Source organism: Lycium barbarum, chromosome 5 (assembly GCF_019175385.1).
Source record: "Lycium barbarum isolate Lr01 chromosome 5, ASM1917538v2, whole genome shotgun sequence".
NCBI classification, from domain to species: Eukaryota; Viridiplantae; Streptophyta; class Magnoliopsida; order Solanales; family Solanaceae; genus Lycium; species Lycium barbarum.
Genome location: NC_083341.1, coordinates 132,349,235 through 132,375,176, shown reverse-complemented (window position 1 = coordinate 132,375,176; position 25,942 = coordinate 132,349,235). Strand labels below are relative to the sequence as shown.

At 34.9% G+C, this 25,942-nt stretch overlaps 1 protein-coding gene, 1 long non-coding RNA gene and 1 pseudogene across 3 annotated transcripts; 1 reads left to right on the top strand and 2 right to left on the bottom strand.

The window, feature by feature from the left end:
- Positions 1-8,792, bottom strand: part of LOC132641610 (quinolinate phosphoribosyltransferase [decarboxylating] 1a-like) — a 46,085-nt pseudogene extending 37,293 nt beyond the window's left edge.
- On the top strand, positions 1,255-3,448 carry LOC132642753 (uncharacterized). 2 transcript variants are annotated; one of them, XR_009583324.1, is made up of 4 exons: positions 1,255-1,474; positions 1,979-2,020; positions 2,158-2,874; positions 3,242-3,448. It is a non-coding gene; the product is annotated as an uncharacterized LOC132642753 (long non-coding RNA). The 2 variants fall into 2 exon arrangements; XR_009583325.1 differs by having other exon boundaries at positions 1,260-1,474; positions 2,158-2,297.
- On the bottom strand, positions 4,857-8,408 carry LOC132641613 (quinolinate phosphoribosyltransferase [decarboxylating] 2a, mitochondrial-like). The gene is made up of 6 exons (XM_060358654.1): positions 8,269-8,408; positions 7,837-7,920; positions 7,589-7,741; positions 6,580-6,756; positions 6,028-6,095; positions 4,857-5,646 (listed from the first exon to the last, which is right to left on the bottom strand). Exons 2-6 carry the CDS (start codon positions 7,915-7,917, stop codon positions 5,550-5,552), a joined length of 576 nt encoding a protein of 191 aa, XP_060214637.1. The 5' UTR covers positions 7,918-7,920; positions 8,269-8,408; the 3' UTR covers positions 4,857-5,549.
- Positions 8,793-25,942: the final 17,150 nt, after the last annotated feature.

Sequence of the window (25,942 nt, the reverse complement as noted above, 5' to 3'; positions counted from 1 at the left end):
CATTTTTCCTTATTAGGATGCTTAGCTATCAAAAAAAAAAAAATGATGCTTAGCTCAAAGGAAATTAAAAAGTAAAGATCTTCGAACGACTTTGACGGCATCCTAGACTTTTCTAAAAGATCATCAATCTCAAATTCTCAATTCCCAAATACATACATATATGGTCGTTTGATCTTTACAGAAGTAAATTGGATTATCAATTACTTTAGATATTATTTTTCATGAATGTTAAATTAAATATGATCTTAATTGAGTAAATTTATAGGATATTTACATGATCATGAATCAACGCTAGCTCAAAGTTTCTCTTCTTATTTTAATTGATTGCAAGAAAGAAGTTAATTTTTTAACAAATGTAGAAATTGCTCATGTTTTAAACTAGATTGGATCCTAAAATGTAAAAACTTCAATTAAGAATCTATATCTATATATAATATAAGTTAGGCATAGACAAGGTGATGCGGCACCTCTATGACCTAGAAACCCATTTATCTTTTTCTCCTTTTTTTTGTGGGTGGGGGGGGGGGGGGGGTGCTTTTCTCTAAATTTTTCTTTTTAATCATTTGTTTAATGCTGAAAAGTTTCTTTCATATTAATTGGATTTTAAAGCTCTTAAATAATTATACATAACTTAACATGCCACTAATCGTGAGTTAAGACCTATAATGCATGCCCATAATTTCTATAATAAGTGTAAGGCAAGAGGAAGAGACTTTGGTAACAGAATAAAAATTAATTACACATAAAATATGAGTCTTAAAACGTGTTTAAATTTTAATTTGTGGTTCATCTTTTCTTTCTAATCATCTACTTGATCAATCAGTTTAAAGTTAAAACTGTATGTAAAGGTCCAATGTTCTACTACCCTAGGCATCAAACGGTCTCTCCTTTTTGAGTTCTAGATAGGGGTGGGCATAAACACCGAAAACCGAAAAACCGGACCGAACCGAATTAGTTCGGTTTTTCGGTTTCGGTTTTTTCGGTTTTTCGGTTCGGTTTCGGTTTTTTTATTTTTTCGGTTCGGTGTTCGGTTCGGTATTCGGTTCCGGTTCACCGGTTCTTCGGTATTCGGTTAAACCGAAAATTTCACAAATAATTTTTTTTCCCCTACTTCAGATCACTAATCACTTAGCTGGTATGGTTAGCCCACTCCACTCTATAGGCCCATTTTGTGAAATATTCAAGCCCATCCTACTGACCCAAATTAGTAGTACCACTTTACCAAGTCCAACTATCTAATTCTATCCATTTAGTATTACTGACCAGCTATCTAATTCTATCCATTAATCCTAATTCCTAAGTCCAACTCGTCTGCTGACTCTCCTCTAACTCTAACACTAACTTCAACCCTAATGCCTCCTTCTCTCATCTCCTCTCCTCCTCAGTCCTCACGCCTAACTTAACAGTCCTCACACGATTCACACTGCTCTGTCCAAGTTCCAACGACGGCAGGACTCAAGCACCTTACACCAAGGTAATTTCATTTTATCCTTATAATTTCTTTGTTTGATTGTTCTTTCCTTTTCATAAGTTTGAACCTTAATTTCTTTTTTCACTGAACTCTAGCTAGTTTTGGATAAAGAATCACTGAATTTGTAAGTATTGGGTTGGATTTGTTTTAAATTCTTTTCCTTTTCAGTAAAGTTTAAATCTTTATTATGGGTGTTAAATTTTCTTAAATTATCAGTGGGTATCTTTAGAATTGTAAAGAAAAGAAGAAGATAACATCTGTTCTTGTAGTTTTAGAGCTCTATTTCTTTTTCTTCAAAACTGCAAAGAATTCCCAAAAGAGGTTAATTTGTACGTCCCTCTGTTATTTGCTTTAGTTCTACTTAATAGTTAATAGCCTTATTAGCAAGAAAAGAGTGTTGAAACTAAAGTAATACAGTATGATTTTTTTTTGTCAAATCTTTTTTTTTAGTCAATAATAATTTTATTGACAGAGACTATCTCCTGTTTCTTTCATTAATTGGTGCAGGGACTATTTGCTTTCCTTTATCCCTTTTCAGGGCATCTTTAGGTAAGATGGATGGTATTTTTCACTGAACTTATCTTGTAAATAATTACTTTAATGACTTTTATGGTCTAAAAGTGGTAACTGTTGCTAACTTGCTATAGAGCTTCTATCTTATAGTTTCTCTATTTAATTTTTCATAGATGATGGATGAAAGTCATGAAACTGATAGCGTACCTAATACAGATGATGGCTACTGTTTTTTGTATTAGTGATGGATCAGCAGCCAGCCAATCCATGGAACCTATGCAGTATGCAGCAAGTGCAAGAAGCTAAATGTGTTGTAAGGATAATTCCTATTTGGGCTGCAGCAATTATATACCATATTGCAATAATTCAGCAGCTTGAGTATTTGTTGAACTGCTTATCACTGTGGGTTGCTGCTACTGATTTTTGTATCTACGACTGCTACTGATTTTTGTGCCAACTTGGCTGCTGCTACTGATTTTCGCTGCTGCTACTTACTTGGCTACTGCTATTTTTCCTTGGCTACTGCTATCTGCTACTTATTTTTCCTGTTTCGTGACATCTCAAAACATGAAACAATTGTATATAGTATTGTCTGCTACGACCAATCAATCAAGTATCCCAGTCTCCAACAAGTAGAAAACCGAATTAAAAAACCGAAACCGAACCGAACCGAACTTCAAAAAACCGAACCGAACCGAACTAATTCGGTTCGGTGTTCGGTGTCAACTTTCAAAAAACTGAAACCGAAAAAACCGAACCGAAGAACCGAACGCCCACCCCTAGTTCTAGATTTGTTTGCTTCAACAATTTCAATTCAAGTTTTATGTGTTCTCTCAAGGTTGGTTTGTCATTTTGCTATCAACTAAACTAAAGCCAACAGTAATATCACGGTAAGGAAACCAAAACCAAGAAAAGATGCTAATGTCAAATTATGTGTATGGGAGTTGGGACTAAGATGATGATAATGTCAGGAGCTAGGATTCTTATTTATCTTTTTGCTCAATTCTTTTATTAGTTTTTCTCCTCTTTTTAGTTTATGGCATATGTCAAAAAAATCAGAATTAAATTCACCTCATTAAGAAAAATGTAATTGCCTTTTTTTAGCGCAATTATGGTGCGACTGTAACAGTTGCATGCCCCTTTGTATCCTTAATTTTGTTTTCTGATGCTTTTATTTTCGTATTCCATGTTTGAGACTGTTTCGAATAACTTTAGGCATTATTTAACTACGAAAGTATTGATTTAATACTTTTCCAGACGGAATTCCTCCACGGGTTCTGTTGAAGAAGAAAGATTTCCACTGAGAGAAGGACGGACGAAATAATTACACGGTCAAAGGAGGAACATGACTAAGCATAGTCTAAGAGGCCGATTCCAAATTCCATTTTGTACACCATTCATCTGGATGAAGTAGGCTTTTGTTTCTCTATTATTTAATTTAATGTGCTTTACAACTTTTATCAACTTATGGCCCTTGCAATTCTTTGTGTGCGCACGCGTGGTTGTGTATTTTTTTTGTATGCCGTAGCATTTTGTTAATAGTGATTATTAGTGAGGGTGCACTAAACGTATACTGTCTACATATGATACGTGAAAAAGCAAGTCGATAACTTCAAACTTTGCTACTCTTTGCAAATTCTCAGTGAGGCAAAAGATCCAAGTAATATATCGTATTATACAACTCTTAATGGTCTTTGATTTTATCATCTTTAGGTTTATGCTCCATAAGTTGAAGTAACATTGAGTAATGATTTCCTTCTAATAGTATTGAGTTAAGATTCTGAAAAAATTATAAATTTATGCTTATAATTTTCAGTTACATTGAGTAGTAATTTTTTTCCTAATGTTATCAAATTAAGACATATCTACTGATATAACTTCTCAATTATATCAGTTTTTTTTCTTCTCTTTGCCTCCGTTTACTCATAACTGTTCAGATTCCCTTCAAATGGTTGAAGTAAATTCGTACCATGTAACACTCTAATTTTCCCCCAAAATTCTCAATTTTATCTATTTTCATTCATAATACTTGAAGATATGTTTCTTTTTATTTTCGCGGTAACAGAAGAAACCAAAAGCAATAAAAAAGAAGAGAAGACTGACTTGGGCATAATAAGAATTTAACAGTTATTTCCCTGGAAAAAGGAGAAAGAGAGCTCTACCACTTTTCTAAGTTAAATGGTACTCCTTTTATTTTGAGTGTATTTTGAAAGTGGTTCATGTTAGTATTTTTAATTAACCGTTTTTAGTGAATTGAACAAATGGTGCTTTCTATTCCTTGAATTAAACAGCACTAAATTTTTGAAATTTGAGTCGCAAAGCGGAACAGGTGTCCCTACTAATGATTTTGTGTTGTTAATAGAAGAAAATGTGTTTCATTTATAACAAATTTCATCTTCTCAACTAATACTAATTTTGATGTTTTTATTTTGTGTAATTGGTAGTTTTAAGATGAAATTTACTTAAATCTACTTTTAAATTAATTTATTTTTTTATTTTTAATGCTCCTTTAACCTTTTGACTATGTAACACTTAAATAAGTTATATTGAAAATATATAATACATACATTACTTATAAGCATTATGAACAAACCAAAATTACGAATTAACCTAGCTATGTGTAAGTTATTTGTTAAGTGTTTACTTTCTCACTGTAAAGATGGAATAATATCTAAATTTGTTACATTAACTTGCTAGTTTTTTTGTAAATTTCATAATATCTTTGCGCGGAGAAATTTACTAGTTATAATAAAAGCAAAGACCTTGCAGCAACTAAATATTCCCAGACCAACGATTTTGTCATCAAAGCCAATTAGGAGATCTTAAGGGGCGTGCAAAGTCCATTGTGGACAAGTAAAAGTGAACAGAGGAGTACTTAAAAACAAGCTTGTGGGACCCATGAGTCCATTTGTCAAATAGTAATAAACTAGACTCACATAAGTGATGTTGGTTATGTGACTCACAAAATAAAAATTCTCCTCCATGTCGTGTTTGCGGGTCTAGAGACCTTTAAAGCTATCTGTTTTATCAAGTGTTGAAGTGCCTGAGCTCGAGGAGGACTCTCCCATTACAACGGGAAGAAGATGCTGCACGTCGCTCCTGCTTCAAAGAAGTTCGCAATCCAGAGATCTGAAGAAAGTTCAATAGAAGCAAAACAATATTTGGAGACCAACTAAAACAACTTTATCGCTAGTGCACAAGAGGTCCTTTCTGATTTTTTTTTTTTTTTTCACATCCATCTACCACCCTTGCCATACATCAGTAGCCTTGTGTGTTGTTCCTCTAAAGAAAATCCCAACTTTACATAACTTCACATACACCAAGCTTTTAAATCAAGTGTCCTCATTGTATCAAAGTCATGAAATATGAAAGCAAGCTATAGTGAGATACCAACGCAAGCAGTTACATTGGAAGAAAGCCGCCAAGACATTCCAAAAACTTTCATCTTTTTGTCTGATTAAACAGTGGTTACTTTGGCATTAGAATGATGATTCTTATTTGCACTTTGTGCTATTCTGCTGCTACAACTCTTTTGAGTTTACAACAAAGTATAAATAAATGGTGGTCATGCTCGTTTTGTACGTCGTCCAACTTCAAGGGCGAGCTCAGTGTCGATTTTCAGGGAAATGTCAAGTGCTTTCACAGAATGCGTTAGGGCACCACTGCAAACATTCAAAAGCGTATTTTATAAGTACCATAACAAAAGAAAGATACTTTTATCAAAGTATCATTACTGGATGAAACAAGTATCAAACTTTCTCCATTATGAAATCCAAAAACAAACGTCTCAATCCCGAACAAGTTGATTTCGGCTATATGAATCCTCAATTTTGCCTTATTATACATAACATAGATTATCTACTGAGATATTTTTGTCTAATCTGTGCAAGAAAACTGACCATCTTCTTATTATATTAAAAAGATAGGAGAAGAAAGATCTCCCAGCTATACAAATAACATACACCAAGAAGGCTCGTCTATTTTTATTAACTTCCACTTTCTTCAAAAAGTATCTTCTGGAATGGCATGAGTTAAATGCATACCTAGAAATGTAGGTAACACCAGTTTGTCCAATCGCATTGACTGTTTCAAGGGTAACATTTCCTGAAGCCTGCCATCATTACAGCAAAAACATGTCATCAGAAGATATATTTTCTCAAACATTTTTTAAGTATTTTAAATCATTGGCTATGTTGACTTTGTAGTATTTTTCACGTAGTTTTCAAATATATAAATTTTATTTTAGAAAATTTGAAGAATCTATACCCGAATTCATAATAAAATTGAATGTTTTAATCCTCGTACTCTGAACCCTTCACATAAATTGGGACAGAGGGAAGTATACATGTTTGATGACACTGATGAAAAACAGAAAAGTACCTCGTATCTTGTCTTTAGCAAATTCATATGTATGTCATTACATTTGACAATTTCAATAATCGTAAAGAGGAAACTGTTAGTATGTGTTGCGAGTCTAGTGACTAATAATGAGTAATCTTACAAATGAGAAAAGTCAAGGCATTGAATCACATTAATCTTCTATATGCTGACAATTGTGTGAAGCAGTCAAACATGAAAATGAAATCAGGAGTTACCCCCGTCTCATACCTCCCACCGATCAAATCTACAGCCTCCGTAAGCATGGATACCTCAACATCCCCATTAGATAATGGAATAACCATATTGTCCAGCATTATCCTAGTCAATGAAGTCTTTGTTTGAGATGCATATTCTAGAACCTCACGTACTTCTGCAAGAGTCCGGGTCTCAACCTGTTAGGAAAAAAGGTTTGAAACTCTGCTAATAATTACCACATATTTGTTGACACACTGGAAGAACCATAGCTCTATTGCCAAATAAAATAACATGCGGTATCATAAATCAAACAATTTGGAAGAAATTCCCTACTGATTCGGGCCAATTTATTCTAATAGTACTAAATACTTGTCTTTTAACGGATTGAGCATTCTCTAGAACTGGAGATTCTCTAATCTCACTTATCCCTGTACTGACATCAAGTCCCTAACCAACTAAAAGGATTCCTCATAAACCATCCCAAGCAAGCTTATTTCATTTTAATAACTTATTTATGACTGGACAAGTTATTAGGATTGGATGCTCTCCTCAAATTATCCACATAATTAGTGTTTTTAACTATCCAAAGAAGGTGCAAGTACCAACTTAATGAAAGACAACGCAAACATGTATTATGCAAAGAGCCAAAGGCAGATTTAAAATACAGTTCCTCTTAAACTTGTTAGGTTATATTAGGGTGGATGATAACACTGAAAAAAAAATCTGAAAAAAAAAGAAATATTGCACAGCTGTTTCAGCAAATATTAATTTTATCTTTTTACTTTTTCGATTTTTCCTTTTAGTAACAAAAGAAAATCATTATCAAGAAAGAATGCGGAACTCATGTACATTTTGTGTACCTGAATCCAAAAAAGAAGACCTTGAAAATTACTCCAAAACTCATGGCAGAAGCTAAGAATAACACATTCCAAAAATAAGCATATCAAATGTTCAAACAATAAATTTTAAAGGTAAGAACTAAGATCTATAAACATATCAAAGGATTTAATGCATGTATATGAGGCCAACCTCAACCCCCATTTGAAGATTATTTTGCTCCAAATACTGATCGACAGATTTTAGAGCTTTGTTGACACCTCCAGCAGCAGATATGTGATTTTCTTTTATCATCACCATATCAAACAATCCCATTCTGTGATTCTTGCCCCCACCGATTAATACCTTCAGTTAAAGCCAGGTAGAAAGTCAGCCAAAATAAACTATACATGTGATATCGCCTCTGACAAGTGAATGGTTTTTGGTGAGTAGATCGTTACCGCCCATTTATCCACCAAACGTAATCCTGGAGCCGTTTTCCTAGTCTCCAAGATGTAAGCAGGGTGTCCAGCATCTGCCATTGCCTGCAAATATAAAAAGAAAGTCTCTTCAAATCACTACTTTAGAGGCAAGAATTTGAACTCCGTGATTAGCATGCTTTAGTTGAACCTCATATTATCAAGGACAGAACTATAAAAACTGAAGATTATGCTTACTCAGAACACATAACCTGTAATTAATTGAGGCAACACAAAAAGATTGAAGCTTGAAGTTCACAAAACACAAAAAAAGACTATAACCAAACTTCATAAAAGGAACTCTCAATTAAATAAAAACTTCACAATTAGCTTAACATTTCCTTAAATATAAAAACTAAGCACAACCCAATTGACAACATAAGATTAAAAAAAGATATGGGCTTTAAACCAAACCTAAATCCCCAGCATCTTCAGAAAGGGCAAGTTGAATAACACCCTTTAAATCATAAGTTGGGTGTGCTGGAGGCTTCACTACTAATGACTCCACTCTTCTACCTGCATTCTTAGTGGCTATTGTACACATTTTCACAACCAACCTGCAAAAATTTCAATCAAAACTCATAAAAAAGCAATCTTTATCAGTATTTAACCATAAAAAATGATTTTCAAGAATCTTTTTCCTCTTTTAGATTGTTTTTTTCAAGCAGAATTTGATCAAGACTCATAAAAGAACAATCTTTATCAGTATATAACAAAAACAAAAAACATGATTTTCAAGAATCTTTTTTGGGTGGTTTGAATTCTACCTTGGGGTTGTAATTGCATAAGGGTGCACAGTTGCATTGAAGGCAAGAACTCTAAACATTGGGAATTTTGGAGTGTGAGGGGAATTTTTTTTGACAAATAAGTTGTTTCCTATTTTTTTTTATTTGAACAAAATGGTCCTCCAACCATGTCAATTTGTTGTTTTTGATCCATAAGTTTAACAGGTGACCACAAAAGGTCATTTTGCACTTACCTTTTCCTGATTTTAGGATAAAAAGAAAGGCATCTGAAAGCAGCTTTTATTTTGATGTTCACATTTACAACTTGTCAAGTAGGAGAATGAGGGCCGTCAGTTCGTCCAATCAAGGACATAAAGCTATTTTTCTATTCCAGTACTACTTTTTATTTCACGAGATTTAAACTGCATGAATTTTAATTAATATTTTGAGATGTATTTTTTTTTACCAAATTGATCTAAGAAAAGTTGCAATTTATAATACTTTTATGTAGTTTTCAAATATTGAGTTAATCTAATCCAATTTAATTTTAAAATTTAATCAAATTGACTCTCAAAAAGCGAAATGTATCACATAAATTGTGACGGAAGGAGTATAACATAAAATTAAGAGTCTTTTTTCGAGATATTAGGTTGATAACTTTTTGCATTTTAAGATTATAACTTTAGTTGTGCATTTGACGAGTGAGAGTTGCTCTAGTGATAGATCTTCTTCATCCTCAACCATGAAGATTGGGAGTTCAAGTTACTAAGTGGAGTAAAAATGGCGGAAAATTATTGTTGTTCCTTCTGAGACTAACAAGTGTGATTTATATATAACAAAATAAAATAAAATAAAATAAAAAAGAAAAAGAAGAAATTACAATATCATAGTTGGAAATTGAACTGTGGTCTAAAGTAAGTTATGAACCTCTTTTTCACTATATGAAAATATTTCCTTATGTTATGGGGATTACTTCCAGAAACATATGATCAAAAGTTAATAAAATGCAATGTAAAGAAGAAGAAAAAAAAAAGTAGAAAAGTCCTACTTGAAAGCTTGATAATTGAACATTGTAAGAGAAAAAAAAGTGAGTTCTGTCTGAAATTGTTATACAATAACGAGCCTCAAATAAATTAAAAGTACAACCAATCGTATGTGTTTTTGTTAAAATCGAGACAAGAACGAGAATTTAGAGAGACAGGAATAATGAGAGAATTCTCTTTGCTTTGTATTCATCATAATGACCTCGTTATATAGAAGTAAGGTCTTCTTTCTCCTAGTATAATAAAGTAACCTTATTCTAATAGAACTATAATTCCTATACAGTGTTTTAAAAGGCGGGGGCGTAAGGCGGGGCGTTTTACATTCGCCTCGACGAGGCGTAAGCTTCGAGGCACGGGGCGTAAGCCCCATGGGTATTTAATTTTTAGTATTTCATAAAATAATATAATTACAATAAAAAAATTTAAATAGGTAAAATTACATAAAAAAAATTAAAAACAAACTGTAAATAAATGAAATATATATATATGTGTGTGTGTGTGTGTGCGCGCGCGCGAGCGCGCGCGCTTGATCCTCACAAAAAAATGATCAAAGCAATCCATTATACACCGCTTATAACTTGTAATTAGATATAACATAATTTTACAAGTATAAACAATACAATGAAATGCAAATCAATTCTAACATTTTAACTTTCAAACACGGAAAAAAACACAGTTTCTTAAAACACTATTACTATCATACTATTCATTTTATCTCCCTATAAACAAATAATCAATAAAATTTATCAATATTACAATTAAAACATAACTTCTTCATGAACAAAAAATAAAATTATATGATAATTTTGATACATAGGACTTATGACCAATGACAAGTGAAAATATACAATTCCGCTATGTATTTTTTTTTTTTTTAAATTAAGTGATATTCACCCTCACGACGTTCTCAAATAGTAAATATCCAATATTACGACTTGTTATATGAGTTACATCCAATCTTCTATTTCTATAGATGAAAACTATTAAGTATCATTATTTTGTTAAACAATTATGAGGGTGAATGATTTTAATTAAGGAATTTAAAATATAATTTGTGTAAGAACTATTAGGCGAGCCCTGGGCGTTGGGCGTTAGGCGTGTTTAGGGCGTACGGTTGGGCGCTTAGAGCGTAAGCCTCATAGGAACTAAGCCTCGCACATTAGCCCCAAGGCGTTTTGCCACTGCCCTGCCCCGAGGCGAGCCCCGGGACGAGTCCTGACACTGCCTTTTAAAACAATGTTCCTATATTACCATAATTCTAATTGTACCATAAATAAATTATTATATACTCTCAATACCCCCTTAGGTTGGAGCATGAGGGTCTCGAATGCCCAACTTGCCAAGCAAATATTGATGCTACGATTTGCCCAAAGCCGCAAATATTGATGCTACGATTTGCCCAAAGCCTTTGTAAACACATCGGCCAATTGCTCACTGGTGGACACGTGACTGGGGAGTATTAGACCGGATTGGAGTGCATCCCGGACACAGTGACAGTCAGCTTTAATGTGTTTAGTCCGTTCATAAAACACCCGATTGCGTGCAATATATAATGCTGCTTGACTATCACAATACATTTTCAGCGGAGATTTATGGTCAACGCCCAAACTATGCAAGATTCCCTTTAGCCATTTCAATTCACTGTCATTGTCATTGACCTATATGCCTCCGCTGACGAGTGAGACAATGTGTTGCTTCCTGATTTTCCATGATATGGGTGAATTCTCGAGGGAGACAAACTAACCGGTAAGTGATTTTCGGGTCATCGGACATCCAGCCCAGTCCGTATCACACCATCCGTGCATGTGTTGGAGGCCTCACTACTAATGACTCCACTATTCTACCTGCATACTTGGTAGCTATTGCACACATTTTCACATCAACCTGCATCAGTATTTAACCATAAAAAATGATTTTCAAGAATCTTTTCCTCTTTTGGAGTGGTTTTTTCACACAAAATTTGATCAAGATTCATAAAAAATGAAGAAGCAATCTTTATCAGTATTTAACCCAAAAAATTTGATTTTCAAGAATCTTTTTCCTCTTTTGGAGTGGTTTTTTTGCACAGAATTTGGTCAAGACTCATAAAAAAAGCAATCTTTATAAGTATATAACAAAAACAAATAAAACATGATTTTCAAGAATCTTTTTTTGCTTCTTTTGGATGGAATTGAGTGGTTTGGAGAAACCTTGGAATTTTGGGGTGTGAAAGGAATATTTTGGCAAATAAGAAAGAGCCTTTGCGTTTTCCGTTTTTGTTTTATTTCCTTATTTCGACAAAATGGTCCTCCAACTATGTCAATTTGTTGCTTTTGATCCATAAGGTTTAACAGGTGACCACAAAAGGTCATTTTGCACTTCCCTTTTGGTGATTTAGGATAAAACTAGATGGAAGGAGCACGGGCCCAAGATGCAAATTGTATTGGCAAAGATCACGGATGCCCCCTTAAATCAAAATAATTACCCGTCCATACCTCATTACTTTCATATCCCAAAAAAAAATTAAAAATATTTACCCAAAATACCCCTAGTTATGATACTAATATGGTATATAAATATACTGAGATAGTATCATGGAAGATGCTTCAGTCCTTCTCTTAGTCCTCCATGATACAATAATGGTATATAAATATACTGAGATGGTATCATGAAGATGCTTCAGTTTTTCTCTTAGTCCTCCATGATACCATCATGTTATATAAATATACCGAGACGGTATTATAATGATCGCATTTATTAAAAATGACACACTTTTCTCGAAAAAAAAAACTCTATGATATCATCGTCTTATATACATATACCATGATGGTATCATAAAAGACTGTTTTAGTCCTTCAATGAGACACTCCTCAGGACCATGGTACAATCATGCATGGTATATACATATACTGAGATGGTATCATGGAGGACTGTTTCAGTCCTTCCCTTAGTCCTCCATGATACCATCGTGATATATAAATATATTGCGATGGTATCACGGAGGAAGGGGTTTGACTAAGGGTATGTCGGGTAAATATTTCCAGCCTGTGGGGATAGACGCGAAAATAGTTTGGGAGGGGGCATGAGCAGGTAAATATTTTATATTTTAGGGGTATTCAGTGATGTTTTCCCAATTGTATTTCATACTAGCAAAGCAAGTCCGTGCTATGCACGGCCCAATATGCTACTTCCTCCGTCCTAATTTAATTGTCTCATTTTTCATTTTGATCTGACTCAAAAAAGTATTTTTTCCTATATTTAGTAAGTTGACAATTCAAACATGCGATATGCAAAGTTTAAAATCACAAGATTCAAAGGATATTTTACTACATTATACACATTTTTAATTTAAGACACTTAAATTGAGACGGAGGGAGCATGTCTTAATCTTGATTTTTCCTGGAGGTGTTCGATCTGGTGGCAATATCAATACTGCCATATAAAATTAAAATACATAATCATAAATATTTAGACTTTTTTTTTTTTTTTTTTGCACATCTTACGCAAAATAGGACATTTTTTGTACTGTATCTGTCAAAGACAACATAAGCTCACTGTACCTTTAAGCACGTTATAGCTACAATCTAGTGCATTATTCTCCACGAGTACCGGTTGTATGTGAAGCTTAGTATACAATTCTTGTTATTCCGAAAACAACAACACAGTAGGAGCTCCGTATTACCTTCAAAAAGTAAGTAAATGTCAATGATTAATGAAAATGTAGAGATGCTATAAATGTAGGAGCTCCGTATTACCTTCAAAAAGTAAGTAAATGTCAATGATTAATGAAAATGTAGAGATGCTATAAATCCAATTGACAAACAAAAACCTCATAGAATAATAAAACCAAATATGTTTCAGTGGGCAATGGAGCGCTCACATATTGACAATTTGATATTAGCAACACACAAACAATTATACAGTAAAAATGCTCATGAATAAAATGGAATAAGAATTAGTACTATACCATTAATTCAACCGTGCATGAGAATTCAAAATGGAAAAGCATGCAGATAATCCCCAAAAGCTAAGACGTGTCAACCAAAAGAGGATAGTAAAAAGCTCACTCAATACGTGTGGACATGAAAAGTGGGAAGAAATCATTCACTAATGAGATACCACCAAGTTTATAGTGCAATACATTTTACTTTTTTATAACTATTCATTCTTGAACACTTATATATAATAAATATAATAGAAACGAAAATAATTATACATATACAGTAATTGGAGGAAATTCTTGCAATAGAAATAATGAGAAAGAGAGAGAGGAGGGAGGACAACTGTTATTCTGAGGATAATGGATGCAAGTCGACAAGAAAAGAGAATTGATCGAACACTGAACGTACGTAATAACAACGTCGAATTGATGAGAGATTCCCTGATTCTGTATTAATGGCTATTCTTTCTACATCCGCATGGAATTTCAGTATGTTGGTTTCTCATTTCTTGTGAGCTTTTGTTTGATATTAGTGTATTTATCCTTATAAAAAAATGTTGTATATATATATGATAACAATTGTAATGAATTTGGGTATCTTTTGGTGGTTAGGTCGTGCCATCTGAAGAGAAGTGTCATTGGCGGCTGGATACACACTATCTCTCCCCTCTCCTACATTCTTCATGGAAGCAATAAGAATGTTGCTATAGATGAGAGTTTTCACGGTTGTGTTGCTGAAATAAAACTGCAAAATACTAGACAAGTTGAGGGTTTATGGAGTAGCAGCTTGTTGTGAGTAAGAGAAGGGGGTTGGCTTTTACTCCATTCTTTTCTAACGTTGAGAATTTTGAAATGGTTCCTTAATGAAAGTTGTAGTACGTGGAAGTACCTTTCCAGGCATATAAGGATCAGGCCAATCGGAGATCGGAGCAAGGATATATGATCGTCGCAAGGTGGCTCATAGTAAGGTGCTTAAGTTTACGGCAGGTCTGTTTCCAGCCTGATTTCATGAAAATCCGTTGAGGGTTGGAGAAAACTCAAAACATGAAAGTTGTAGCCCATTGAAATACCTTTCCATTCATATAAGGCACATGTCAAACGGAGTTCTGTACATAAAGTTATGGCTGATATACTGAGGACGTGTAAAATGGAAATTCCGATTATTGTAGGATTAGGTTTTAAAGCCAAGCCTTTATGATAACCTATAAATACAATCCTAAAACGTTTTATTCAAGGATTTTCAACCAGAACTGCTACCAAACACCTAAGATGAATTTTTATTCAAATCCCTATGTCAATTATATCAAGTTAACACTAGATTAATACTGAATAATTATTTGGAATTGCTAGAGTTTGGAAAAATCCATTCAAGGTCGAATTTGGAATGAAGCTTTGGGATTTCTTCAAAAAGGTAAGCCCCTCAATCATTAATGAATTATATGGAGTTACTATTGTATTTTAGACATTTAGTGGTTGGTACAAATATGAAATATGATTTACTTAGATGCACTCCATCAAACGCGAAACCCTAGTAATTTTGCTGTAGATTTCCCTCCGACAAGCCAGCTGCCTTTGGCGTTTTCCTCTAATTTAACCGTTGGATCGAGCCCAAATTTTAACTCAGTAATACCAACATATAGATCTTAAATGTGAACGGTGGAGATCGGATTTGGAAGTCCGAAGAAGTGTGGTTTGAGATATGAACAGTAGCTACAAAAATGGGTGAAAACTCTTCTCAAAGTTTCAAGTTCAAAGCTTTGGGTTTCTTCTTCAAAAGTTCAGACCTTTTATTCAAGTTTTTGAGCGTTACAGGTATGTGAGGCTAACTAACTATGTTAGAAAATGTTCATGACTCTCCCTACGCCTCGTTCTTCATACTTATCAGTAATTTGACTCAGAATATAGTTAGCCCTAGTTTCATGAATAGTTGTAGAACTTCTATCTTTTAGGGTTATTGTTTCATAATTCGTTCACGGTTATTATTTTGAATATCATGAACTCAGTACGTAATCATTATAGACTTGTGTATTGACATCACATGAGTCTCAGTCAGAACATAAGCAGTTGTTGGCTTAAGTTCCATAATCCAAAACATTTATCATGCTATCAGCTATAGCTCAGTTTCAGTCTTTTTATATTGTTTAATGTTGAACACCTGTATCTGTATTTTTGGGCCCGAGGCCACAGTTTTATGCATACGTATTGCTTGGGCCTGAGGCCACAGTTTTTGTGCACATTATTCGGGCCTGAGACCACAGTTCATATTTGGGCCCTAGGCCACTGTTTGCATTTACAGTTATAAGGATGATTTTTCATTCAGAACAGGAAGTATTTCAGATCCTTACTTTCCTGTTTAGTTCAGTTTACAGTTATCAGTTTCAGTACTTACAGTTCTTTCTTTCAGTTTGCTTTACATACCAGTACAATTCAAATGTGTCGTGTTACGCCTAGGCCATGGTTTGGGGAATGACAAAGCTTGGTATTAGAGCGCTATGTTCAAGTGTCATAGGGAGTCTATGAAGCCATGTCCAATGGGGTCACTTTTATATGTGTGTGCGCCCACACATATAAATAGTTGACCACCAAGACATTCAGGATTGTCTTATTTGCTTCTACTCTAGTTCGTGTCATGAAGCTTAGAGCAATAAGTAACCTTCTCTTCCTATCGAATTACGTACGTTTTGAATGTGCAAGCGACGATCATGGAATTCAAGGTCCAAGAAGGATGATTACCCATAGGGGTATAATTATGAAGTGCTTGCTGGTAACGAATGAGACTTGAGGTGATATTAAAAGTGGAATAAATTGTACGTCGCTTGAGAAAGGGTGTAATATAATGAATATGGAAGTTGAATAATACGATGCACTTGAGAAAAGAGAACGAGAGACAACATGAAAAGAATAACAGAGAAATCAGTATAGTCTGCAGGAAATGTAAATCATAGAGGATCTCAGGAAGGTGGAGCCATACAGTTTTCTACAAGAGGTTATTATGACCCACTTCATCTGCAGCCAGTGCACTAGTCTCGAGGTCTAGATATGATCAGAAAGGTCAGTTCAGCCAGAAATAGAGTTTAAGTGGACTAGCTTCTCAGTGACAGACCAGTGTGAGCCACATAAGTTTTTAGAATCTTATGTGCAACAAGTGTGATAGGAGACACCAAGGGGTGTATCGTTCGGGACTTGATGTGTGTTTCGGCGGCTCCCCTTAATTATCAAGCCTAGTCAAGTCGTAATACAGCTAAGTCTGGTAATACAGTCCTCAGTTAGGATCGCTTGTATGCTCTAGCAGGTCGTTAGGACATAGAGGCATCCCTAGTTATCACCACATATGAAATTTTCGTACGAACTATGCTAGTGAATAAAAGAGATGGTGTACGAAATGAAAACCATGAGCAGGCAATATTAAATTTTCGGGAATGATTTTAGTTTGTTTAATTTTAGTCAGATTAGAGTTAGAGAGTACGACAGTAAGTTATTATAAGAAGTAACTATTATTGTGAGATAAGGAGATGTGGCAGTTCCCTCTTAAGTTATGTGAGTAAGTGTTTATCCCATATGTGTATAGTATGATATGATTTTGAAGTGTATAGAAAGTTTGGGTTTAGTTGCTCCAATTTTTCATATAAGATATTTGAAAGTTTCTTAAGTGTGACTCATAGTTCAGAAAAGACAGTATACGACCATAGAATAGTGTCAGATGACGAGGGAGTTAGAAATAACCTTATGATTCACTTTAGTATTCAGAGCAAAATAATAAATTATGAAGCTAGCAGGTGGTTAACAGAAAAATAGTAAGTAAGTTTGAGTAGATACAATGCATTAGCAATTTCAGCAGAACTATTAGAGGTATGATTTGATTTTCTTAGTCAGATGAACACCTTAAGTGGGTGACAGTTAGAATACATCCTAATGTGTGTTAGAAACCAAGGGCTTAAGTTAAATTCGGAGTATAGTGATTAGTGGAAGAAGAAATCAGCTAAGCCGTAAGAGAGCAAACTACATATGAATAGCCTTTAAGAGTTGTCGAAAAGAGGTTTCCCTAAGATTTACGTGTGAGCAAAGTTAAGTCGTTAAGACAGAGTATGCTAGTTATGAATATAGTAGCAACCCGTTCATGTAAGTAATTAAGTTTTCCGAGTAAGGAAGATTTGCTTAGGAGTGAGAAAAAAAAAAGGGAAAGTCATCAGTGTTGTAAAGTACAAAGGAATAATAAAAGATAAGGAAAGTTAATTAGATCCCAACAAAGGAGACGAATTCGCAAGTATAAGATGTTAATATGTATGCTAAGAGGAAGATGCGTATATAGTTAGTAAGTCCAAAGGTATATTTGAAAATCAAAAAGGGTTACCATGAGATACGGAGAACCTCAGTTCAGTCAAATTAGGCATAATGAGAGTCTTCATAAGGAATATGCCTCGCATGTAGAAGAAATTTGAAGTGAGTAGAAGGATTGTCGATCGACTTACATCCAAATCAGTCACTATAAGATCATGCCCATTTATGAGTCACAGTGGTATTACTATTTCACGAGACTCTTATCTTCGAGGTGCTAGTCAAAGACTTAGCTCACAGCAACACGATAAGTGTTTTCAGGAAGTACCTCAGACAGAATTCGAGTATGGGAAGTATAGCTCATGATTGAGGCAAATAAGAGAAATATGACCAAGGAAGTTCACCGTTTGGCCGGTCTTGAAGTTCGACTTTTGGACTCTGAGGAGGGCGGTGTTGTTGTTCAGAGTGTATCTCATTCCTCCTTAGTCGTTGAAGTTAGAGAGAAGCAGTTTGGTGATCCCTACTTATTGCAGATGAAATAGGGGATTCACAAACATAAAGCGTTGGCTTTTGAACAAGGGAGAGATGACGGTACCTTGAGATACCGAGGCAGATTATGCGTTCCAGATGAAGATGGGCTCAGAGAGCGGATTATGTCAAAAGCTCACAATTCCAGGTATTCCATTCACCCAAGTTCCACGAAGATGTTTCATGATCTTAAGGAGATTTATTGGTGGAATGTTATGAAAAAGAATATGGTAGAGTTTGTGGCTAAGTGTCCCAAATTGTCAGCAGGTGAAAGTCGAACACTAGAGGCTTGGCGACTTAGCTCAGAATATAGATATTCCTATTTGGAAATGGGAGATGATAATATGGACTTTTGTCACGACCCGACTAGCGGCTATGACGGGTACCCGGGGCTAACCACCGAGCACCGCTCATACCATTACCCATCGTACTCATCAAGCGTTCATTCATTAATCTTATACTCAAATCATAGGAAAACCATTTTTCATTTTGAAACATAATTACCTTATATACATAAGCCCTTCGGCTATCAATATATATACACGTGGAAAAAATCGTGAGACCATACTACCTACACATGCGTAACTACGAGCCTCTACTAGAGTACTAGACATATGGACGGGACAGGACCCCGTCGTGCCCAAAACATATGTATACACAAAAGAGTAAATCAATGGCACCTCCGGAACAATGGAGCGTTCTCAAGTCTGCTAATAGCTTCTACGAGTCTGGATCACCTCCCTGTCTACCTGTGGGCATGAACACAACGTCCAAAGAAAACGGACGTCAGTACGAACATTGTACTGAGTATGTAAGGCATGAATGAAATGAATATAATAGAGAAATCATAAGACATAAGATGAAGATATAACCTGCGTAACTTTTAAGGGTGGATGCATTTCATACATATATCGTATATAATCATAATACAATGTATCATCATAGGGCATACATCATCGTATCATATATATCATCATCGTTAACCTACGTCCAGGTAACCATCATATGCCGCCCACTAGTGGTGATCATGTCCGGCCTTCTAGGCGCGGTGGAATTATAAGCAACCCGCCTTAGCGGTGATATGTCCGGCCATTTGGGCACGGTGGAATCACAAGAAGCCCGCCTTCGCGATGACATGTCCGGCCATTTAGGCACGGTGGAATCACAAGAAACCCGCCTTCACGATGACATGTCCGACCATTTAGGCACGGTGGAATTGTATCATCGTGTGCACACCATAGACTTATCGTTATTATACATCTCATAGGCATATCATGACCTTATCATGAGCTTATCGTAACCTTGTCCTAGCTTAGCATTATTATACATCTACCATTAAAACATACATTAGAACTGGAAGGCATCTAGGGCTATGTCGGGTTACATAAGGTCGTGAACCCCCGATTACATTATGGAGTGATCATAATCATCATATCTCATCTTGAAGGGACTAACATTTTATGGCGAGTGTACACAAGGAAAAACATCAACGGAACCATACTTAGGATCATTAGCTTCATGGACATCGTATATTACTCTAGGATTCTCTATACTTAAACTCATCATCATCATGATCATGCTCGTATCATATCTCTTTTCTTTAGCATATGTGTATGTAGCTCTTTATAGTCATGGACTCATAATTTCCGTTATTTAGGAATATTATGGAAAATTAGGAAGATTCATGCCACAGGAGTCATGCCTTAGAAGGAAAGGATTAACCTTACATACCTCTTTCGTTTAACAATTCTATCGCTTGATTGTTCTCCTTCGATGCTCGCGTTTCTACCTTCAAGAAAGTTCGTATTAACATTAGCTAATCGATTATAAGAACGTGCTTACTAAAGCTAGGGAAAATTGGGCAGCATTTCCTTTGTTTATACAACTTTCCTCATATCACATATCTACTCCCAAGCATCCATAACAACATTCACAGTATTATAGGCAACAATTATCATTCATCTACATTATCCACATTTCACAATTTCACTTCAATTCCTTCATAACTAGGGTCATAGTATAATATTATACCCGTCTCTTCATAATGTTTCTCTCATGTTCTTAATGTGATTTATAACATATTTATAATCACAACATGTCAAGAATCATGATCCATTCCAAGCTACTACTCAAAATGTCACTATTCTTACATTCATAACCCATTTTCTATCTCCTTCTACAATTCAAGTCTTTCAACCTCTCAATACTTTAAACAACATGGAATGATCATAAAACTTACCTTCGATAGTGTGGGAATGAGCTTTAAGTGGAAATACTTTACTTGAGCAAAACCCTAGTTCCACTTCCCATGAGATCTCTTGCCTTAGATGAACCCTAGTGAGTTTTTTGCACTTGTTTCTCTTGATTTGATGAAGTTGATCCTTAGTTTCACTTGGATTCTTGTAGATGCAGAGTGGAGAGAGTTCTAGAGGGTTCTTGAGGTGTGGAGAGAAAATGAGACGATGGGAAATGAAAATAATGAACTTGGGTCCCTTATTTAAAAACTTAAAATTTTGTCCCGACTAAATTATACGGACACTTATACAGTCCGTATAAGTGACCGTAAAATTATCCCAGCAACAACTCATTCTGTGACCATTATACGGCACATTATACGGGCCGTATAATTTTATACGGTCCGTATAAGTGACCGTATAATCCCATCAGTGAGGGACCTTCACTGTGACGATTCTGCGGACCATTATACGGACCATATAATTGGTCGTATAATCTATCTCTTCTCCGATTTTGTTCTCGTCACTTCGTTTGATCTCAAATCCTTATGGAACCTTCTTCGCACTTGTTTAACACTTTATCAACAATCTAAGGGACGTTATAACTTTTCTCCAAGACACCATTAAGTCATCATTAACTTGTTACTCGTAAATCCTTTCCGATACACATCGTATGCCTTGCCCTCTCTTGGCAAACTTTCTCCTCTTACTCCGAATGTCTTCGGAAATCTCAATTAGGGTCATCAAATGTCATTTCTCACTTATTGCAATACCGTATACTTCGTGCCTTTCGTTAGTTTATTCACTGTGCATCAACGGGGAATTTTTCGGGGTGTAACAACTTTATAACAGGTCTACCTCATTCAGCTAGGAGGCACGACCCGATTTGGGTTATTGTGGACAGACTTACGAAGTCGGCACACTTCTTGCCTATTAAGATGACAGATTCAGCAGCGGACTATGCTAAGTTGTTATTCGAGAAATCGTTTAACGTCATGGGACCCCAGCGTCCCTCATTGCAGATTGTGGTGCTCAATTCACAGCAAACTTCTAGAGATAATTTCAAAAAGGATCGGGTACCAAGGCTAACTTCAGCACAACTTTTCATCCGCTGACAAATGATCAGACAGATACGTTATTCAGATCTCATGTTATAGTATTCATGTCAGTTCAATACTCAAATATTCATGTCATCTTAGTACTCAGATGTCAGTCTAGTACTCACCTATTCGTGCCAGTCCAGTATTCAGTCAATCCAGTATTCAGTCAGCTCAGTATTCAGTCAGCTCAGTATTCAATCGGTTCAGTAGACATTCCGTTCAGTATCTCAGCAGTTCAATAGTCATGTATTCATTCAGTTCAGTAAGCATGTGTTCATGTTATTCAGTGATCACGTGTCTCAGCTAGTCAGTTTCAGGTATCTAAGTTACAAAGTAAACTCAGTCGAGTTTTCGTAGAGTCTCAAAATTAGTCGCAATTATAACCAAGACAATGATTCGAGGATGAATAATCCCAAGGGGTAGATAATGTTAACCACGTATCTTACAACAAAGATTAGACTCGTATTGTTAGAGTTTCAGTGGAAATTTGAAGGTTTGAACGTTTTACGAAAGTGGCCGAGAGGCCTACTTTAGGCAACCATAACCTCTTAATTAGTTGAGAATTTTAAAATGGTTCCTTAATGAAAGTTGTAGTACGTGGAAGTACCTTTCCAGTCATATATCGGAGCAAGGAGATATGTTCGTCGCAAGGTGGCTAATAGTAAGGTGCTTAAGTTTACAGCAGGTCTGTCTTCCAGCTTGATTTCGTGAAAATCTATTGAGAATTGGAGAAAAAATATGAAAGTTGTAGCCCATTGAAATACTTTTCCATCGATATAAGGCCCATGTCAAACAGAGTTCTGTACATAAAGTTATGGCCAATATACTGAGGACGTGTAAAATGGAAATCCCGATTCTTGTAGGATTAGGTTTTAAAGCCCAAGCCTTTATGATAACATATAAATACAACCCTAAAACGTTTTATTCAAGGATTTTCGACCAGAGCTGCTACCAAACGCCTAAGATGAGTTTTTATTCAAATCCCTATGTCAATTATATCAAGTCAACACTAGATAAACACTGAATAATTATTTGAAATCGCTAGACTTTGGAAAAATCCATTGAAGGTCGAATTTGGAATGAAGCTTTGGGATTTCTTCAAAAAGGTAAGCCCCTCAATCATTAATGGATTATATGGAATTATTACTTTGTTTTAGACATTTAATGGTTGGTACAAATACGAAATATGGTTGATTTAGATGCACTCCATCAAACGCAAAACCCTAGTAATTTTGCTGTAGATTTCCCTCCGACTAGCTAGCTTCCTTTGGTGTTTTCCGCTAATTTAACCATTGGATCGAGCCCAAATTTTAACTCAGTAATCACAACATATAGGTCTTAAATGTGAGCGGCGGAGATCTGATTTGAAAGTCCGAAGCAGTGTGGTTTGAGCTATGAACAGTAGCTACAAACTCGATGAAAACTCTTCTCAGGGTTTCAAGTTCAAAGCTTTGGGTTTCTTCTTCAAAATTTCAGACCTTTTCTTCAAGTTTTTGAACGTTACAGGTATGTGAGGATAACTATCTATGTTAGAAAATGTTCATGACTCTCCCTATGCCTCGTTCTTCATACTTATCAGTAATTTGACTCGAAATATAGTTAGCCCTAGTTTCATGAATAGTTGTAGAACTTCTATCTTTTAGGGTTATTGTTTCGTAATTCGTTCATGGTTATCATTTTGAATATTATGAAATCAGTATGTAATAATTATAGACTTGTGTATTGACATCACATGAGTCTCAGTCAGAACATAAGCAGTTGTTGGCTTAAGTTCCATAATCAGAAACATTTATCATGCTATCGGCTATAGCTCAATTTCAATATTTTTATATTGTTTAATGTTGAACACCTGTATCTGTATTTTTGGGCCCGAGGCCACAGTTTTATGCATACGTATTGCTTGGGACTGAGGCCATAATTCATATTTGGGCCCTAGGCCACAGTTTGCATTTACAGTTATACGGGTGATTCTTCATTCAGAACAGGAAGTATCTCAGATCCTTACTTTCATGTTTAGTTCAGTTTACAGTTATCAGTTTTAGTACTTACAGTTCTTTCTTTCAGTTTGCTTTACATACCAGTACAATTCAAATATGCTGATTTCCTTTTTATTTGCCTGGTGGCCTGCATCTCTTGATGCAGGCAATGATCTACAGGTTGACGATTCTGCTAACTAGGCCTTGTTCGTATCAGTTGTTTGGTGAGCCCCAGTTCCTCTGGGGTGTTATCCTGCTTTCATTTTCCCAGCATTTTGGACAATTATCTTTTTAGTATTCTTTAGAGGCTTCATAGACATAGTTCAGTCAGTCAGATATTAGAAGACTTTTATGTATTAGCCTTGTTGGCTATTTATTTAGATGTTTCAGACTTAAACAGTAATTTCCACATTTAATATATTTTCAGTAAGACTTTAGTAGATCAGTATGTGTTAGTATTTTTTCCTTATTATTGTTATTTTGATATCACATGTTGATTCAGCCAGCCTATGAGTTTGCTCGGTCACATGCAGTTAGGCACCCATTGCCGTATTATGCCTAGGCCATGATTCGAGGCATGACAGATATATTATCTATCCAGTTAAAAGAAAAACTGAAGTACCGAAGAATGTGATTAGTAAAATGACAAAGAGATTCAGAGGGAGAAAAAGATGATGAGATAGAAGGCTGCATGACACTTAAATGGTAGTTGTATTTAGTATTTCTGTTTTGTTTTGCTTTTTTGCTCTTTTTTGTTTTTTTTGTCAACTTTATTTAGAAATCTCAAAAGGTCCAAGTATAGCTATAATAAATACTTCTTGTAAGAATTAGTAGGATTAATGCTTCTGAACACAAATTTTTTTTACAATAAAAGTCTCTAACTATGATCAATAGTCAATTCTAATTACTAACTAATAAATACTATAATTTATAATAATGAATATTGTTTATGAACAACATTTTACTTGAAAGGGAAGGCAAGAATCTGCGTTACATAATATTTTCCACAAGTAAAAGGGCGTTGATAATAACTTTGTCTTATAAAACTACAAAAAAGAATAGGTAGTGCTTTATTTATATTGATTTATATGCTATTTATTTTTTCCTTTGACATTTGATTTGTATTTTTTTGACATGCTTAAAAAATTGCGATACAATTATTGTATGACTAACATATACTCCCTCGGTCCAATTTAATTGTCTTAGTTTGACTTGACACCGAGTTTAAGAAATAAAGAAAGACTTTGAAATCTTGTGGTCTTGAATTAAAGATGTGTGTGGTCCCTTAAATCTTGTAGTCCTAAATTTGCCAAAACTTGCTAAATATAAAAAGAGATATTTTTTTGGGATAGATTAAAAAGGAAAGTAAGACACTTAAATTGAGACGAAGGGAGCATAACTTATTTTTGACGTACATTATATAACTTATTTTTTTATTTTAGTTACAAAAATTTATATTTAACTAGTTATTAATATACTATTAAGCATAAGTTGATAACGTGAACCTGCTATAATCGATTAAATTTTGATTCGATTAATCTAAGTGTACAAATATTACTTTGCCCGATGTACGTTAATTTAACCAAAAACATACTTATTCTCTTTGTCTTGATTTGATCAGCTTATAAATTTAAATCAAACATATATACTTTTTAAATTTGGGTTAAAATGTTTAATATGGCACAAAGTACAAAAATATGCAGTAACTTACTATATTATTATTTCTAAAACTTTGGTAAATTCTGTAAGAATTTAATCAGCAAAATATTTAAATTTTAAGCCTGGACATGATAGATCTCTATGTGCAATCAATGAACGCGAGAAAAGGAGCCACGTTAGCTTTCGAATAGGTGATTGATGAGATGATAAAGCAAAGGGCAATATAGTGAAGTCATGCAAAAGATAATTCAGCAGCTACACTGATAACAATATAGTAATTTTCTAGATCATCATAAGCAATATTGTTTGTAGCCTACTTGCAGAAGATGGCAATCTTTTGGCTATATATATGTCGACTCAAGTCACCTTTTCATTAGTTTTTGCAACTCAAGAGAAATAAGTGAATGAGCAACAGAAACCCAACAATTTCTTAAGAAATACACCTCATTGTACCGCCGTCGAAAATGAATAGGAGCACTGGCAAAAGTCCACCAATTTTTACTCATACCACCCAAATATCGTGGGTTCGTGACATGATCAGACTAAAGGAAGATGAACTATGAAATGTTAGATATTCGTTTGGTGCTTAGGTGTATATATAGTGGTGTTCAAGTCTTTTCATAAAATGA

Bases quoted from the DNA above. Each gene is read 5' to 3' on its own strand.
- LOC132641613 (XM_060358654.1), bottom strand. From the start codon at position 7,917: ATGGCAGATGCTGGACACCCTGCTTACATCTTGGAGACTAGGAAAACG. The intron at 6,096-6,579 runs GTAACTCCTGAT...TAATGATGGCAG, and splicing joins GTGGGAGGTATGAGACGGGG to GCTTCAGGAAATGTTACCCT. The intron at 5,647-6,027 runs GTATGCATTTAA...GAATGTTTGCAG, and splicing joins GGTGTTACCTACATTTCTAG to TGGTGCCCTAACGCATTCTG.